Source organism: Hylaeus anthracinus, unplaced genomic scaffold, assembly GCF_026225885.1.
Source record: "Hylaeus anthracinus isolate JK02 unplaced genomic scaffold, UHH_iyHylAnth1.0_haploid 12002, whole genome shotgun sequence".
NCBI lineage: Eukaryota > Metazoa > Arthropoda > Insecta > Hymenoptera > Colletidae > Hylaeus > Hylaeus anthracinus.
This window is the reverse complement of record NW_026534349.1, coordinates 328,227-346,278: the sequence shown is the minus strand read 5'-3', so window position 1 is coordinate 346,278 and position 18,052 is coordinate 328,227. Positions and strand designations below refer to the sequence as shown.

At 44.5% G+C, this 18,052-nt stretch overlaps 1 protein-coding gene across 1 annotated transcript in view; it reads left to right on the top strand.

Annotated features, from left to right (window-relative positions):
- The window catches only part of LOC128892196 (inhibin beta chain), a 35,506-nt gene extending 20,283 nt beyond the window's left edge, over positions 1 to 15,223 (top strand). The window contains exons 2-5 of the mRNA XM_054152422.1: positions 10,837 to 11,057; positions 11,503 to 11,737; positions 12,118 to 12,295; positions 13,714 to 15,223. Of these exons, the coding sequence (XP_054008397.1) occupies positions 10,837 to 11,057; positions 11,503 to 11,737; positions 12,118 to 12,295; positions 13,714 to 13,954 (875 nt within the window). The 3' untranslated portion in view covers positions 13,955 to 15,223. The remainder of the gene's footprint in view (positions 1 to 10,836; positions 11,058 to 11,502; positions 11,738 to 12,117; positions 12,296 to 13,713) is intronic.
- The last annotated feature ends 2,829 nt before the right edge of the window (positions 15,224 to 18,052 follow it).

Here is an 18,052-nt window from a genome sequence, read left to right as displayed (position 1 = left end):
TCTCTCTCTCTCTCTCTCTCTCTCTCTCTCTCTCTCTCTCTCTCTCTGCTTGCATTCTTCTTCGTTCGGCCACGAAATAGTAACGATTCGCGTTCCAGTGATTCAATCCGCATCGAGTCAGCGATTGCATAACTATATACAGAAGCCCTGACTCGAGGAACGCTACGCGAAAGATTTCCCCTCAAGGACGACGGAGCACGTCGCGAATCTGCGTTTATAGCGTCTATCTCGGTGGTCCACGTGGCATTCGACCGACAGCTAAATGTCCTAACGGTAGGATTCCCGAGGATACCAGGAATTCTAAGACATTCGTCGAGTCCTTTACTGAAATTATTTCCGATTCCAGAGCGAGGCATCCTTGGCCGATCTTTTCACTGGCGAGGAATCACCCCCTCGGAATAGGCTTCCCCTGGCCAGGAGGGCTGGGGATGAGAGGAGATTGGTCAGATTTAAAAATTGGATAAAATTTATCGGCAAAGAGGTCTTCATTTGGTTCTTTCGCGTCGCTGGTGGGGTCACCTTAATGGATTTCCGGCTAGCTCGGTTCTCCTATGGCCTCTCCATCCTTTAATCCGGTGCAATTGTTTCGCCTGGTAAGTACGGTTGATCGGTACACGACACGATCATCTCGGTCCATGGTTGGTAACGTTGGTCTCCTTTCGCAGACAACTTCTTGGCCACCATGTGAATTGGTATCTCCTCGAGAAAACCGTGCGTCCTCTTCTTTATCTTCTCTGCTCGCCCGTTGGCTCCATTTCTCTCGCTTCTGCTTCCATCCCCCAACCCATCCCTCCACCTTTGTGCGTCGCTCTTTCCACTGCCTGTCCGCCGTGTCGGTTGGTAATGGTTTTCCTCCGCGTTACTATACTGCCCGACGTCTTAAATGGACGACTTGGCGACGAGGCGACCCCTCTTTTCCTTGGGTGACGTGCTCCCGCGCCGAATTTACGGGCGCGTTCTCCCGCGATCGCGCTAACCTCGATTACGAGCGGTCGACAGCAGCGATGGAAACCACGGGAGAAAACCCAAACGAGACAGTCGATATTCCGCTGTCTTTCGAGAGACGGTACCGGTGCCTCCAATGCCGCGCTGCGGAGGACCGAAATCTTTTGATCCAAACTCTGTTCAGAGATACCTGGTCAGATTTTCGTTGGACTATTGGGCGCGAGTAGGACATAACTCACCACACAATAATTATCAGAGTATCCGAAACGAAAAGACTCTTTGTTCATCGTGACCAACGTATTGATTTTCTGAAAACTCCATCAACTGTTAGCATCGACGCGTAGGCACGTCCCACATCGCAGCTCGGTTGTCCAGTTGCTCCTGAAATTATTTTAACGAGACACCAAGTAGGACATAGACGAAACCAGAATTACCGTATGATGTACGAGATTTCGCGAGGATAGTAGTGGCAACGAAAAGACGAGATGACAGTTTTGTCGAGTTTGGCACGCCTCTCGCGGTCCTGACAAAACGAGCGTCGCGACGCGAGAGAGCCGAGGAAGCTTTTATTTCGGCGAAATATCCGAGGAAATACGAATCGAAAATGAAATAAAGTGCATCGTAATCTTGGTTGGACCGTGACAAAGGAGGTCGCGCTGTATACATCGGTAATTCTGCTTCCGATGCTAGCGGAAATTAATAGAAACTTATCGTCGGACCTGGTAGCATCCAGCTTCTCGCGACTTCCTTCGTGAATTTCGATTCTTCGCGAATTTTTTTTTCACGACTCCCCGAAGAATTGGAAAACGTGACGCCATTACAAATTTAAATACCTCCACGGTGCGGCGTCTAACGCTAGCCAAGTCTCCGCTAAGCATCGCAGGGTACGCGTAAATCTCGCGTCTGCGACAATTCCACGATTCACTAAATCGTCCCACAGTCCGCGTAGTCACGAATAAACCCCATGGTTAATTTTACCAACTTCTCCTTCTCCACTTTTCAATTATTTCAATCGAGCTCCATCTTTACAATTTAATTACATTTAATCTAGCATATCGTAATTCTTTAAGTATATTTTTCAACCTTTTGCATTCTGCGCCATCTTGTTGTAAAATGCACCAACAGGAATCGTATTACATTAAATAGTTTAACTTTGGAAACGTATCTTTTTTGGTATTATTAGACCTTCTTATTACAGCACACCCCTCAATTTTAATCGTGACTGACTAAAGGGATTCTTTGAAACTGTATGGTAGTTGAAAGTTTGAACTCTAGTCGATCCTGTTCCATTTCTTGGCAACCTTTAATTGTGCATTTTATAGGAGAAGGTTCGTTACAACAATCGCACGTTTCGTTACTGGGAAGCAGTGAGTTATATTTGTGTCGCCGATTCCTATCTTGTTAGGGTCAAAAGTGAAACATTTAAATTGTTCTTCTCGTTAAGCGTTTCAGACATTTTTTTACACTGTTCTTCTATTAGAGTGGCATTTTTTCTGCTTCGTCTGCTCTTTCGATGCCAACGATTCCCTTATATGATGGAATCCAAACAAGTTTTGGTTGGACACCCTTCTCTATTCGCAGCAGCGTTAATTCGAGTTGTTTCTGTTATGGTTGTAAGGACTGCATAAGCTTTATATTAAAAAATCAAAGTATCCCGATTAACACATATCACGTGTTCATGAAGGAAGGAGCCATGTGGAACGTGCAATTGATGTCGATGATTTCAGTCTAGGGGAACCATCGTAACTCGAGGTATCATTTAGCGGGGTTGACATTGTATACCTTCATGTATAGACACATTATAAGGCAGCTCTACAAACTGTTTTGCTTTCGCAAGAATGGCTGCGAGATTTCCCGAGACGATTACGAATTAATCGGTAGAAGCTTCGCCATCGATTCCTAACCGTTTCGAAAATTGTCCTTCTGTACAGCCGGCTGGAGAAAATTCGAGCAGTCGACGGTCGATAGCCGCATTCGTCGCGCGATCCTTGGGAATTGCTCGTTCGATTCGCGAGACTTATAACGCTTCCACCTTGGCCGTGCTAATAGGTTGATTCGCTCGATATCGTTGAACGTGTTAGCTGTGCACGCTACAGAGTAACGTCGTGTGCCGACGAGCTGGCAAACAGTCAATTCTCCGGCAGATTAAACTCGTGGAAACGTAAAGCCATGTTCTCGCGTAAATGACGCTCTATACGGGACACGATTGAAAAGTTCGAAAGCAGTTGGCAATTTTATTCAGTTTTTCGAGTTTCAAATTTTTCATTATTTTCAAGAACGAATCTGATATAAATGTAATCGAGCGTACACGTACCGGATGTTGTTTTCACTTTATTTTTCATTTTGGAAATATTAAGAGACTGTGACACAACATGACGAATACAGATTTACATTCAGACCGAACGTTGGCACGAAGGTAGGCATCTTGACACTGTTGGAGCACAGCAACGACTATAACATAGAAGCAAGGTCAGATAGGGCTCGTGTTTGTATCAAGTATGAAATATTTTCATTGTTTTTACATACCCTGTCCACCAGTGAAGTACGTAGATATTATATGTTACACGAAAAATTCTGTACATCTTTCTTCGCTTTTCAGAGAGAGGATGAGTAAAACTTGATTTTTGCTTAGAGATGCATCATACCATTTTACGCAGTAAATAACACAATATAGGTTGTCCAAGCAAATACATGTATTCCTTGACATTGAAAACATGTCTTTATGTACAGATATTTTCGACCGATACGATGTCCATTTTCAAATCTATTGCAAATTATAATTCATATTAATTGTGTTATATTTTGCATCTCAATTTTTCTTTTTCTTTAATAATGTTTGTGATATCTTTACATAATATTTAGATGTATTTATGCCTTTAACAGATTCAACACAATGTTATATTTAACCGCAAACAATTTCGTTGTCTTTCGAATGTACATAAGCATCGAGTAAAAGGAAAAGTCTGTATCGGCATTTCTTCCCTTGGAATGAATTCCTAAAGATTTTGTGTTGGAGCAATTTGACTGGTTGGCCCTGTTAAGTGGCGCGAGGTCGAATCGTATCGTTCCCAGCTTCCTCGAAGAGGAATGCGAGCCCTAAACAAGATTCAGACTGTGTGTTGACAACCACCCTAGAGGGTGAGCCCCCAGAAACGCCCCTTCGTATCGTTCACACCCAAATAGGACAAGAAGTATCCCTTTGATGTTCCCTGACGCTAACAAACCCTTACAAATGATATTGTCCCGGCGCGAGAAAACGGGGATGGAGGATCCAGTGGTGTCGCATTGCGGCGCAGGGGGCAAAAGTACCCGATGTACCGACCTCGAAAAGTGCGACACACGATGCACTCGAAACTCGAGCGAGGCCGGACGAAAGTCGAACGATGTCCCTCTGGATACGTCGCGTCGGCCCATCGAGCTCCCCGCGACCATTAAGTCCGGCTGTGCTCGATCGAGGATTGGAAACTTCGCGAACGACTCGCCACGGAAATTTTTCGTTGGCAAGATTCGATAGCGAAGGGACGGAATCGGGTAGGGTATGGGGCGTTTCTATTTCTCCTTTCGACTCCAACAGAAAGCAACAGATTAATTGAGAGCGGCGAGTGTCGTACTTGAGTTCCGCGTAATTGTCTTGCTACGTTTGTTCATGCTATCAAGGACTTACCCCTGGATATCTTTAATAAAACTATTACCGTGGCGAGACATTTGAATATGACGTTTGCATTAGCTACGAATCCCTTTAAATTCTTTCTATTTGGGTGTCATAGGAATTGAATTGGTTAACTTCTAACTACTTGAACCTTTTGCGTCCTGCTACGGGATCGAGGTGGTGTCCCAAAGCTCGATCCAGGAAACCCCCGAAGGGGAGAATCCCATTCTGTCGACATCGTAGGTTACGCGGTAATTTTGCGTTTTGCAAATTGTTCCCTTGGGATGGTATCGTTCCGGTAGGGAATAAAGGAAAGTTACGAGAGGCTTTCCGTCTCTCGCGGATCGTGTTCTCCACTTAGCGAAACAGAAAAACGGCACTGGAAGGAGGGACGGTGAAGGGAGATGAAGGGAGCAACGCGCGATATTCGGAAGAGATAAACGCGCGCGCGAAATGTCGCCGCTAGCAGTGATTTCATCGTCTTCTAGTTGCAATTGTGCCGCAAATATTTCACCGCTAAAAATCCGAATTACTTCTTGTCGATCACGTGCCAAGGACGAAAAGCTTCCCGGAGCCACTCTTCGTGCTGTCCTCCTTTGTGGATCCTTACATACGTTCCATATACGCATCGTCGTGAGAAAGACAACATTCCCAACCTCTCTACCGCCTTTCAACGAGTCGAGACGCTTCTGGAATTTATGTACTTATTAACAATTTAACATCCGCTCATACAACATGTACGTGATGCTACTGTGATCATGTTACTGTATTTGTAATTAGTTAATAGACACCTTTTAATTACGCAACTATTATTGCATTAATTGTAGAATTAAATGAGGGAAAAAGTACCCTTACTTGTAGCGAAACAGTTCTCGTTCGGGACGATAGATAACACCACAAGTATCTGTATACCTACGCTACAGATACCTATTCACATTCAAATAAATATATATATATATATACAATATATATATGTATATAAACAATCAAATAATTACGCAAGTAACGCAATTTTATCCAATGTCTATAAAATGTAGCAGTGGTTTCGTACGCGAAGGCTATTTGCAATGTTTGTTGATGCAATTACAGAAGAGCGCACAGTGGATTATCGGGCAAGTGGAATTTGGTCGGTACGACCTCATCTTAGGATTCAATTTCCCTACAGTGGTATACTCGGACTATCAGCTACATGTTACAATTGACCACGGTCTCCCCTTAATAAGTACATAAATTCCCGAAGCGTCTCGACGCGTCGAAAGGGGGTGAGAACGTTGTCTTGCTCGCGGCGACGCGTATATGGAACGTATACGGTACGATATCTCCCCTCACGATATCAGAAAAGAAATTTAGGGCACATTTCCCTACAGAGGTATATCCAGGCTCCACGCTAACCACGGCAACATCCGGATCGAAGGAGCAAATGTTCCGACCCAACTACCGCAATTTAAACGAATTCCACGATGTCGTAAATGACGCTTCCACGTTCTCGCGACGACATCTCGAGTCGGATGCCCCGCGCGAATACAACGAGTCGAAATAAGTCCAGTTAATTATTCACTAGCGATACTCGAATTGTACTTGTACATAAATATCGTACATTGTTTTTATGCAGTCTGTCCACCATTGATGGTGAGGAAAAACTCCGTACATTTTCTGTCAATCAATACCTAGGCACTTGGTTTTTTTTTTTATGCAACGTTTGGATGTACTTAAAAGGCTAGGGCAAATTTGATTTATTTACACGTATACGTGTTAAAAACAATCCTGCACGTGGCTCGTTATAGAGGTAAATTTTAAGAAGAACTATAACTTTAGCTCTAAAAATAAGTATATCGAGTTTCGCCGTATAAACATCGTATGTGGAGTCGAATTAATACAAAAGGTTGCTCGTAACCTGGGGGGGGGGTGGTTGCGGGGGGAATGAATGTTTGGCGCAAGAAGATGGATTCACCGTGTGTGCGATACGAGCGTCGCTTGTGTTACAGTTATTCCAGAATTTGCCATGTGGAACGACATAACCGTGCGGCATTAATGTCCCATCGATCGTGTTTTTTTACGATTACGTTCTCGAGAGTATCGAATCGAGGGTAGCTCTTCCCGAAGCTATTTCGTATCGGCCGTCTAAATCTGCAGCGACAGACGGTGCTTGCGCCGTCTCCTCGCGACCGATAGATCCACAATGCTTAATATTTACTGCTGCTTACACTCTGGTCGCGCTATTTCTCTGCTCGTACTACTCGTTCCTGCTGATTCGTTAAAACTTTCGCGACTATAACACTTCTTGTAAGAATTTTTCGTTAATTCGACTATCGCCATATGTATGCTGGATGCTTATTCATAATTGATTCTTGTTTCTTCGAAATTTGATCATTTGACAAATTCTCACGAAAAATAAAAATAGAAGTAAAACTGTGCAAGTAGAGAACAAAAACTTCGAGTCGTCCAACATGTCGGAGAAATGTCAAGGAAATGTCAAGAAAAGGCGTGTCTTACTGGCCCATGAAAGGGCTAAACAATCCATCCCTTTTCCTCAGATTCCATCGTCCAGGTTCCTCTATCCACCAGAACAAGATAACATTTTATTCGCGATTTTATTCGGAGCCAAACCGTGGGGTGATTTTCTTTCTTCTTAGACCCTGTAACGAAAGAATTACAGTTTTCCGAGTAACAAAGAGCGCCTCCATGGAACGTGAGCTCTGGTTCAGCGGAGTCCGCTCGGAAGCATCAAGCACGAGTCAGCAAAAACGAAAATTGCGGAAACGCTGCGTGCACGATCGCGTCTGAGAATCGTAGGGATTCGCGAGACCCCGTCGGTATATTCCTTTTTTTTATACTCTCCTTTCGCCACAGCTATCGTTGTGTTTCTCTTCTGCGATAGAATATTTGGAAAGACGACGACGACGACGTCGACGACGATGACGACAACGACGACGACGACGTGGTGCTCTCGTCGACGTTTCCCTGTCGGAAAATTCGTTGAACACGTTCCGCGATCGCAATTGCAGTTCCGACGATCGAAGGCATCGACCAGACAGGAAGGAAGGAAACGACGCCGTGTCGTTTTTCGAGCAAACTCCTCGAGCTCGTTATTTTGCCGTAATTCGGTTACTTATAATCCTCGGCTGTAACGCGACGGTCTTATTGAAACAAGGAGCCCGAGAAACGACCACGTCTCCCGAGTAGTCTGGTGGCAACTCTCCCTGATCCGTGAGCCAAAATCTCGCTCGTCGCTGCACGTGATGGACGATCGCGTATCGATCACGCTGCCGCGAAAACCAACCGGAACACCCAACTTAATTCTCTTTAACCCTTTTCTCAGCTTCGTGCGTCACGTTTGACAGTGCACTTTTTCCGGATGGTTGGCTTGAGTGGGACGAGAATGTTGTACGCGAATCGAGGAAGAAAATAGACACTCGAGTGACTATTATCATACGTGGGAAAGAATAAAAGAATTTTGTTAAGAATTGTGGGATGCCGATGATTTTTGACATAATAGTAGACACGATAAACTAATAAACTCAATTTTTCTTGTTCATATTTTATCACTTTTTTTATTGATAATAGTTACATGTTTGTCCTCTTTGTTCACGGTTCAGGCGATGCAACATGAAAATCCTAGCCATTTCGTCTAGTAACCATCTCGTTAATAAGTCTTTACTAAAAATAATTATCCTACCTGTTATATATACTAAATTTACAAACGTATCTTTTTATATATCGAATACAACAAATTTTAACAAACCTAATGGAATATTAACAAAGAAAATTCTCCTTAAAATTGAGAGCTGAAAGGGTTAAGCTAGATTCGTGGATGACGAGGAATAATCCGTGACTCTAGGATGATCTAGGTGTTTCGCTACGATGTTCGAGATAGGGCCAACTTTGACAGCTTGTAACAACGCGATAAAGTCCTACGTCACGCAATAACGAGAGGGAACGCGAGACGGTGCACTTGTTCGCGACTTTGAAGAGCGAGAACGGCGAACGAGGTGTGAAGAGTAGAGGAGTTGGGGAGGAGGGAGTGTGAGTAGAGGGTTGTTAGGTGGACAGAATAGGGAGGAGAGGAACCGAGAATACACTACCTCTCAAAAGTCTGGGAATCGTTTCTCGCAACAAATTCGTATCTTACCCGCAATCTCGTCGAAACATCAACCTCCTGTTCCTCCAACGACGACTCTACAAAGTTTTGGCATTTCTGCTACGCGGCTCGCGCAACTTCCCGGGGAACGTGCTATTCCAATAATCTTGGAGCAGCGACCAACGACGATTTCTGTCTGCGTACGACGAGAAAGCAATCGGGTCGAGATCGTGCGATCGCGGTAGCCAAACCATGCTATGTAACAACCCTTGTCCTCCTTTCCATTATAATCTCTACGAAATTTAGTTGGAGAATCCTCTCCATCTTTTCTTCTTGGTGTCAAGACAACATTCGTTACCATTAGAGAGATTAGTAGAGCTTTCCAAGTCTGACTACAATGTTTGACTAGTCACTGTCGCGGTACATGCCACGAGGATTGATTTGTCTTTTTTTTTTTGCAACGCGTTTGGTATTCAACCTTTGTTACAGGAGTTAATTAAAAATCGTACCAGTACCCAATACCTAACATCCTAAACCCCATACAAACTTTCAAACATACCAATAAACGGTATCTTACACAATTGATAAAAGAAAAACCCTCGCTAGAAGATTCGAAGAATACGAGCTCGCATCGACGCGATTAAACTTTGAAAAGGAAGCAGCCACGGGGTTTGAAAATTTCCAGCGAGCTAATAACAGCTGACGAGGAAAGAGATTGGAGGTTTCCGTCGAATCGTGCGCAATGCGTGACATCGTCCAAGTTAGTTAGCCGATCCGAGACTTTTGAGCGGTAGTGTATATCGGTCGGTCCGCACTTAAAAGGTTAAGCGCGTAGTCGGGAGGCCGGTAGGTTGAATATCTCCGCGGCTGGCGTCGCGGCGGCCGCGTCGAGCGCGCGCGCCACCGAGCGCGGGGGGGTTGGTGGGCGTCGTTGGCTCTCGCAGGGGAGCTTCAGGCGGTGTCGGTGTCGGTGTCGGTGTCGGTGTCGGTGTCGGTGGTGCTTGCAGGCTGGCTGCACAAGAGTAGGGAAGGGCAGAGGAGCGAGAAGGGAGTATAGGTGGGTGGGGGAGGTAGTTGGAGAAAAGCAAAGGAGAAGAGGGCGAGCGGGGATGGAAGGCGGAAGGCAGACGGGCGGCAGACACCCCATGCTTATCCCCGCCCCTCCAACGACTCCCGGTCCGTGACTCACCAAACCGTTAAGGGATGAAGCCGCCCTGCTTTCACTCTACGCGCGCACACAAACGTCGGAGACATTCGCGGATAGATCCGCGCGCGGCGAACCTGCTCCCACGTATACACCCTTACCGCTGCTCGATAGCCACGATGTATCTCTTGTTACGCTTGTACACGAACGACGTCGACGGTTCTCTTGCGTGTTGTATTTCATCGTGGCTCGGCTGTGAGCGTGCGCGCGGCTTTTACGTACACACACGTACATGCACACGCACACGGTATGCGGCGCTCGGTGCATTACACCGGTATCACTCCTTCTCCCTCTTTCGGCGTGGTGTGCACTCCGTCGAGCGGTTTGTATGTACTACGTTCCGCGACGACGGGAGTTGCGGAGAGGGCGCATGGGGAGCAAAAAGAACGACTCGCCTACAGAAAAATCCACCCTCTGACCGCTACAGTCGCTGTCCGCTCCGCGAATCTTGCCTCCTTTTTTTTTTTCTTCTTTCTCGAGCTACTCGTAAATTAAAATGCTTTGCTTCCCAGAACGAGCGATCCCTCTTACCGATTTTTCGCTGAGATCGTTCGCCCCCACAGCTCCCTGGTTATTGGTAATAACCGCGAATAGATCCGCGTCGCCGTCGCCTCGAGTTTGAGACGTTGTCAAACAGAAGGGAAAACGGTGACGTTCGTCTCCGAGGGAGTTGCAAATTTACGGAAATCCACGTAACGCAGGGTGTTCTGAAGTAGCCCGTCCACAGCTCGAGATTCGCGAACAGAAGTTACGATCGTGATAGGTTTATCGACGACCCAGCGAGGGAAGGGGGTTCGGAGCGGTTTGCGGAATGCATTCAAAAAATCGATAACTTCCGCCCTCGCTACCCCCGTTTGCCACCGTGGTTCAGAAAACCGAAAGCCAGAGCGAGGTTGACGCGCGATTTACGCGACGTTTACCTTTTGATCGGACGATCGTCATCCTCTCTTTTGTTCGCAGGACGAACGTTGAACGGGCAACCGTTGCTGGAGTTTCCAATGTCCAGCGGGGAACCGGCGCTGGAACCTCTGAGGATCAAGAGGGCGACCCTATGGGCGCGTGTCGAGTTCAAGCACGCTCATCATTATCAACACCATCGTCAGGGTCAAACGAACCAAAGAAACATTACCCTCTGGGTATTCAGGGTGCGATGCGGCAACACGACGCATCTGCGTGGAAAGGTAATCTCGTCTGGCCGGGGATTTCGTAGGGCTGCGCTATTATTGCTGTTAGGAGTGGATGAAATGTCAGCGGTTGATAGTCTGCTAGCCCCTCTTAGAGTTAGGGGGACTTTGTTTTGTGTCGAGGTAGCGAAGATATATCGGTGCACCAAGTTCTAAGTGCTATATAACTCGTTAAAAAATCAATTTTTGTGTCACGTTCTCGGCGTCAAAAGAAAGGAGACTTTCGCACTTCGGTCCGATTTCTATTTCTAATTTAATCGCGTTAAAACGTACGGCAATCTTAAGCCTCCTTAGCAATAATTTGTCCAATATTACCAGCTACGGTTGTCGGGTTTCAGCCGATCGGGAAGCTTCGAATAGGCACCTCGTAGAAAAATATATTCGTCGAGCAACCTTTCGTTCGTTCTAACGGAATTTAAACTGGAAATATGTGGTTTGGCAGGAGCTCGGTCAACATCTGGAGATGGTGACCTCCCTAGGTGTGAACATCGGACAACTGGGCTGGCTGAAATTCGACGTGACCAGAGTCGTGAGCAGTTGGTACACGGCGAATAGGGACTTTGCCAGGGACAAGTTGACGTTGTTGGTTGACTGTACAGGATGCGGTTCGCGAGTCTTCGTGTCGACTTTCGACGAGCACTCCCCTCATGTGATCGAGTCGTCCTTGAACGCAAAAGGTACACCTGAACACTCTTTTTATACATTTTTATAGATGGATGGACTTATTAACCCTTTGTACTCGAGGACTTTTTTTTCTGCTATCTACCAGTAACTAGAGATGCTTCCTTGGCATTTTATTGCCACGAATGCTAATCTTAGATTTACGTCTACGATTACGAGATCTCTAATTTGAGATTTGAAAATCAGGTCACCTTTACCTAATCGACAATCACTTTATCGACACTTGGAGTTCCAAAGGAATTAAAGCTCAACAATCATTATTGCTGGTTTCTTTCGAGCGCAAAGGGTTAAGTCTAGCGAAATTAGAGGTATCGCATTTAAAAGGGTAGAGGAACCGCAATGTCGGTCTGGTCTGGACTCGTAAACGATGTTTCAGGTGCTCAAGATCCTGACAGACCTTTTCTAGTCGTTCGAACGGATCCAGCGTCCGTAAAACGGGTTAGGAGACGGGCGGTCGAATGCAGCGGAGCGATAAAGGGCCAGTGTTGCAAGCAGAGGTTCTACGTGAACTTCTCTCAACTAGGTTGGGACGACTGGATAATCGCTCCTCAGGGGTAAGGATAACAGTTACATAGACATCGTAATGCGCGGAGTTAATCGGTGTCGCCTGACGTGATCGTTTAATAGGGATTAGATAAACGTAATCGATGCTATTAAATTAGTTTGAGAAGATTTGATTCAGAGCCTGAGTGTTATTAGTTGATGCGTTATATTAACTTACCTGATTTTTTACAGAATTTTGCTTTCCTACATTTTTCTCCCCAAGTTGTGAAAGGACGTTGTACTCGTTAATTTTTAATCAAGTGACGGGCCACTGTATAGACGTGCAGTGACGTCGATAGATGCGAGACGACTTGTACTAGCCGTGTTATAGCGAAACATGGGAAGAAAATTAGTCATATAATATTCCTTCATCTCTAGTCTTGGTACATGTTAGACATACCGGATAGAATTATTTGGATAACTTTATTATGTTGACTTTTTGTAGTCCTCTTGGTTATGTGATGTGTTAGAAAAAATCACAAGGCTCGTTAAATGAAGTATTGCTCCATACTCTATTTTAATATAAATCTACATAAAAGCTGACATCTACTATCGTCGATCATTATTTCCACCCTGCAATATTCTATTACGTCATTTGAGGACGATTCTATCACGCCGCAAACTACCAACCTTGAGTAAAAATGGTTAGGTACGACTCCCTCTAGCAATTTCAGGGAAAAAATTAAGCTATATCGTTTCCCCTAGATGGAAGCGTACTCAGGCTCAGGACTAAATACTTTGTCGCGTGGGGTTATTTGACTGGCAATGTATCGGAGGTATCGGTCGATAGCCGGAGTCGATAATCGCGACAGTAATATTATCCAGGTACCGTGTAGACGAGCAGAAAGAGGAACGTTAGACGGTAGCACGCGACAAAACTTTATTTACGCGGAGACCCCTCGCCCCGGCATCTGTAAGTCACTCGTATGGTATCCCGTGAAATCAGAGTGTCGCTTACAAGTGCAATGGCCCTAAACCCTTAGCTTAACTTACAAGCAATTATTGCAAACAGAATCATCCCTGGGGGCTTACTCGCGCACGGGGACTACGATGTGTAAAATTTCCTTCATCCTGAATTCTTTTATTTTACGTTTAAAATGTATTTCAAGTCGATCTGGAAATTTCACTATAAGCATGTGGTTTCTTTTTTATTTAACATTTCACACCGAGTGTGCAAATTTAAATTGACATTTGTAGCAATTGGGACTTTTCTAATTATATTTTTATGTTTCGATCGCTTTTAAGTATCGTTTATGTTTAGGCCGGTCGATTTACCACATTTCTGACACGACATTCTAAGCTAAGTGGTTAATGACAAGAAGAGATATATTTCCTTCAGAAACTTTTTAAAATGAAACCCATTGCTTGAAATCATTCCCCCATTTCTCATCTTTACTAATCCTTACTTAGCCTGATAAATGATTCGCAGGTACTACGCCAACTACTGCAGGGGGGACTGTGCGGCCGGTCACAGGACACCGGACACGTTCCTCAATTACTACACCCACGTGATCGAGGAGTACCGGAAGATGGACCGACTGGCCGGTATGCAGCCGTGCTGCGCTCCCCTCAAGTTCTCGCCGATGTCGTTGATTTATTACGGTCCTGATTCCAACATAATCAAAAGGGATCTGCCGAAGATGGTGGTCGACGAGTGCGGCTGTCCCTAATGCGTTGGCGCGTCGCTTCTTCTGTCCGAATGAAATTCGGTTCGAGTCGAGCGAAGCGACCGACCGAGAGAACACGGGGCATCGTCGCGTTGGCGTCGGCGTCGCCGTCGCGGCAATTCGGAGTCCGTTTGACCGATCTACGTCGAGAGAGCGACTTCCACGCGAGTTCTGCCGTTGAAACAGCCGAGGTGTTCCATGAAAAGATATTAGAAGCAATTTAGAGAGAGAGATCGGCTCCCCGTGCGGCCGAGGGACGTTCTCCTCGATTAGCGAATGCCTAGCGTGACGTTTCGGACACGTTTCAAACGAAGCCTGGACGTGGTCCGACTTAGATTCGTTTGTAGCATTCACGGACGCGCTCGACGGAGAGAACCGATTGGGAACACGGTCGAACAGATATATAACCAAGAGGGTCCTCGAGACCAGGTGTCCGACACACGATTTTCGATGAAAAGGACCTGGTCTCTCGATCGAGTCGCGGTCCGTTCGCGACGTTAACTCGTAAGTTCGTACAGAACCGCGTTAGAAGTAATCGTTATATAATGGCCGTCCCATGTTTCGTGCGGTCGACTTGGACTGACCGACGCGAACCACCGATCGTCGGTTTTAGGTGACACTAGATGGGCCGGCGACGGATCGCCCGCGATCAGGACAGGCGACGATTCATAAACGTCGGAGGAACATTTTTTCGGGGCGAACGAAAAAGGCACGCACGCATAACGGACCGCCAGGGAGTTTTTTCTAGCGTGGTTTCTTGGCTAGGACGATTAACGATTCGATTGCAATTTGATCGGGACTAAGGGACACGGAGAAAAAGAAACGGAAACTGGAACGGAAGTGCGCATGAGAGGAGAAGGATTGCGAGGGGAGGGAGAGAATGGTGAGAACAGAACGGAAGAACAGTGAGAAAGGTCGAAAGGGAATAAACCTCGGTCAGTATCGAAGCAGGCATCTTTTACGAGGTATAATATACTATAAATATACACGATAACTATACAATTCGTTTTTACGCGATTATTAAAAAGAGTAATAAACGAGGGGTGGGGAGGGGAGGGGAGTGGGAAGAGTGCGAAGATCAAAGCGAGATTCTCAGATTCTCACAGAGAGCTTAGTCTTTTCTTATTAGCTGCGCGACGAGGTGAGAGGCAAGATAATAACGTAAACGATGAAAGTAATAACTAATGAAAGTATAAAGTGGATGATTTCACATTTATTATGTATACGTACATTATACATACGTGTTTGTATGTATGTATGTATGTATGTATGGATGTATGTGTGTCTGTATGTAGGTGTGTGTCTGTATGTAGGTGTGTGTCTGTATGTAGGTGTGTGTGTGTGTGTGTGGGGTGTGGGTGTGGGTGTATGTATGTATGTATGTATGTATGTATGCATGTATGTATGTATGTATGTATGTATGTATGTATGTATGTATGAATGTATGAATGTATGTATGTATGTATGTATGTATGTACATACACATAGACACACGAGGTGATTCAGCCAAGTATAAATACTTGAATACGGGCGGTTAATGTTTAAGATGTAAACGATAAAGGAAAAAAAAAGAACTCAATCTGCCTTGTTTTTTATGCAAAACGTATGAAAGTATAGAGTACCTAAACGATTTAGCAAAATGGAACAAAAAAATACTATTTAAAGTCTCTCTATATTATAAATATTATATATACAAATATAAGTATAAATATAAAAAAAAATATAAATATATACGAGCGAGGGATGAATATATTCGACGCGCCAGGGATGGGGGGTGGCATTTTGGACGGGATTTGGGTGGGATGGAAAGTATTTAAGAGTTCGAAAAAAAGAAAAAAAAAGTAAAAAAATTGATAAAAGAAAAAATGATTATTATTATTAATTAATCGATTATACTTATACGTGTGGAGACGACGGGGTTGGGTTTTATGGTGTAAACGTCGCATGCGTGTGCAAATTTCAAAGATTTCGTTGCGTTGTACACGAACTGGCAACTCGGAAGTAACATCAAAATACATACACATATGAAACACGAGACTCGAACTTGCAGATAGAAATTATCGGGTATAGTCGGTGGAAGACACTGTAGATCCTTCGAGTCACACCTATGTTGATTTATTAGTGAACTACAGATATTTACTTCGTATCATTTATCTTCACAGATGTAGAAAAATAAGTATAATAATTGAAAATTAAATGAATTCTCATAGACTTACCTAAATCTTCGTTTGCTATGAATGCGTAAATTCGTTTCTTATACTTAAACAATAACAAACGCATTACAAATATGCTTCTGTCCTTACGTCTTGATCAATTTACAAATTGGCGTTCACTAAAATACAGAAATGAAAAATTTGGTCGCATTAAACTCAACCTATCGCGTGTTTCTTCTGAAATAAGTACAAGTGTCGCTAATTACTGACACGTAACGATACCTTTTACACCGACTATACACTTTTTTTTTATCATAGTTCATGACTTCGGTTCACCGAACGGTCTTTCCAATCAAGTTTTCCTTTCTCGCTTCTAATACGCGTACCTCGTGTATCTTCCTATCGTCAACGAAAGCTCTGTACCATATCTCCATGATAAGTATTTCAATTCATTCCAACGAACACGCAAACACACACAGAGGCACAGAGCAGCCGTAGAAAATACAACACAAACATACACACATACACACACGATACGTACACGCTCGCGCCAAGTCTTGTATTATAGTCTTAGGGGCATTCCATATATTACTCAATTTAAACACGAATTAAAAGAGAAAAACACTAACGTACACGCACGAATACGATATCTATACGAATACAATTAAATCGCTAGCAGTTGTATCAAATTCACGAGCACTCGTCGAGTTTCACGATCAGAGAATGGTTCGAGACACGCACGCACGTTACCAGAAGCTCCCTACGGAGGGTACCTTACACCTCCAGAGCACGTTGAACGCGGACAGACATAATCGAGTGGGAGTTGTTCGCGCAGGGATGGTGTAAATTGCGATTAACGAACAATACAACGCGACAATAATTAAATCGGGGATTATCGGAGAGGGTCTTGAATGCCCCAAGGCGACGATGTTTTTCTTCTTCTTCATAAACAAGCTGTAAGGCACACTTGCACGACGACATGTGCGATTCGTTGATGAAAAAACAAAAACGTATCGCGATCGGTGACATTCGAACGAGACTCGTGACTGGTGAAAACATGCTTTCCACTTTCGAACGAACTTTTCGCAAACGAGATACGAGACGACTCGGTTACGTCGAACGGTGTGATTTTTAATACGAGAAAAAATGTATATTAAATTTCAGTGGGGTAGTTTGTTGCGACCCACGCAGCCTTACTGGGCCTTATTAAAGTATTATCGCATTACTACTAAATTTAACTGTTAAAGTTAACGATAAAGCTTAAGGGTACTTAAATAAACGAGAACTGAAGGGAAACGAGTAGCAAGATGAAGGAAAAGAAGCAGAACAGAGAGGGACGCAGCGGAATTGTTTGCACCGAGCACGAAAATCATTGGGGGTTGATACGGCGCCCGTATGCGGAAATTAACGAAAGACTAATACAATAAATGCCCGTGAACAGTAAACAAGACGATTGGACGAACGTGACACGTGGAACATCGACGTGTCGATTTCTTTTGTCCAAGTTCGGCGTTCGAAACGTACGTAGTGCCGACAAAAAGTGTGAAAACAGACGGACAGAATGTGGGAAACGTAATGGAAAAACAAAGACTGAGAGCGTAAGCAGGTGTGAATGTGGGGGACGGCCTTTAGAGAGAGAAAGACGCGAGATATGTCCGAGTTTCTGCCGTACACATAGCCAAATATCGAAGAATGGAAAAAACTAATTGCGTCCAAAGTAAACTTAAATAATGCTTAAGCGAGCGTATATCTAGTATCGTTAAGGGCCTTTTCATCATCTCCTCCATCTAGTTCAACATTCTCATCCTCTACTTCCTCTATCTACTTCTTCTATTATCAATATTACACTTATTATTATTAATACTACAGCTGGTATGACTGCTACTACTACTACTATCACCACTACTACTACTACTACTACTACTACTACTACTACTACTACTACTAC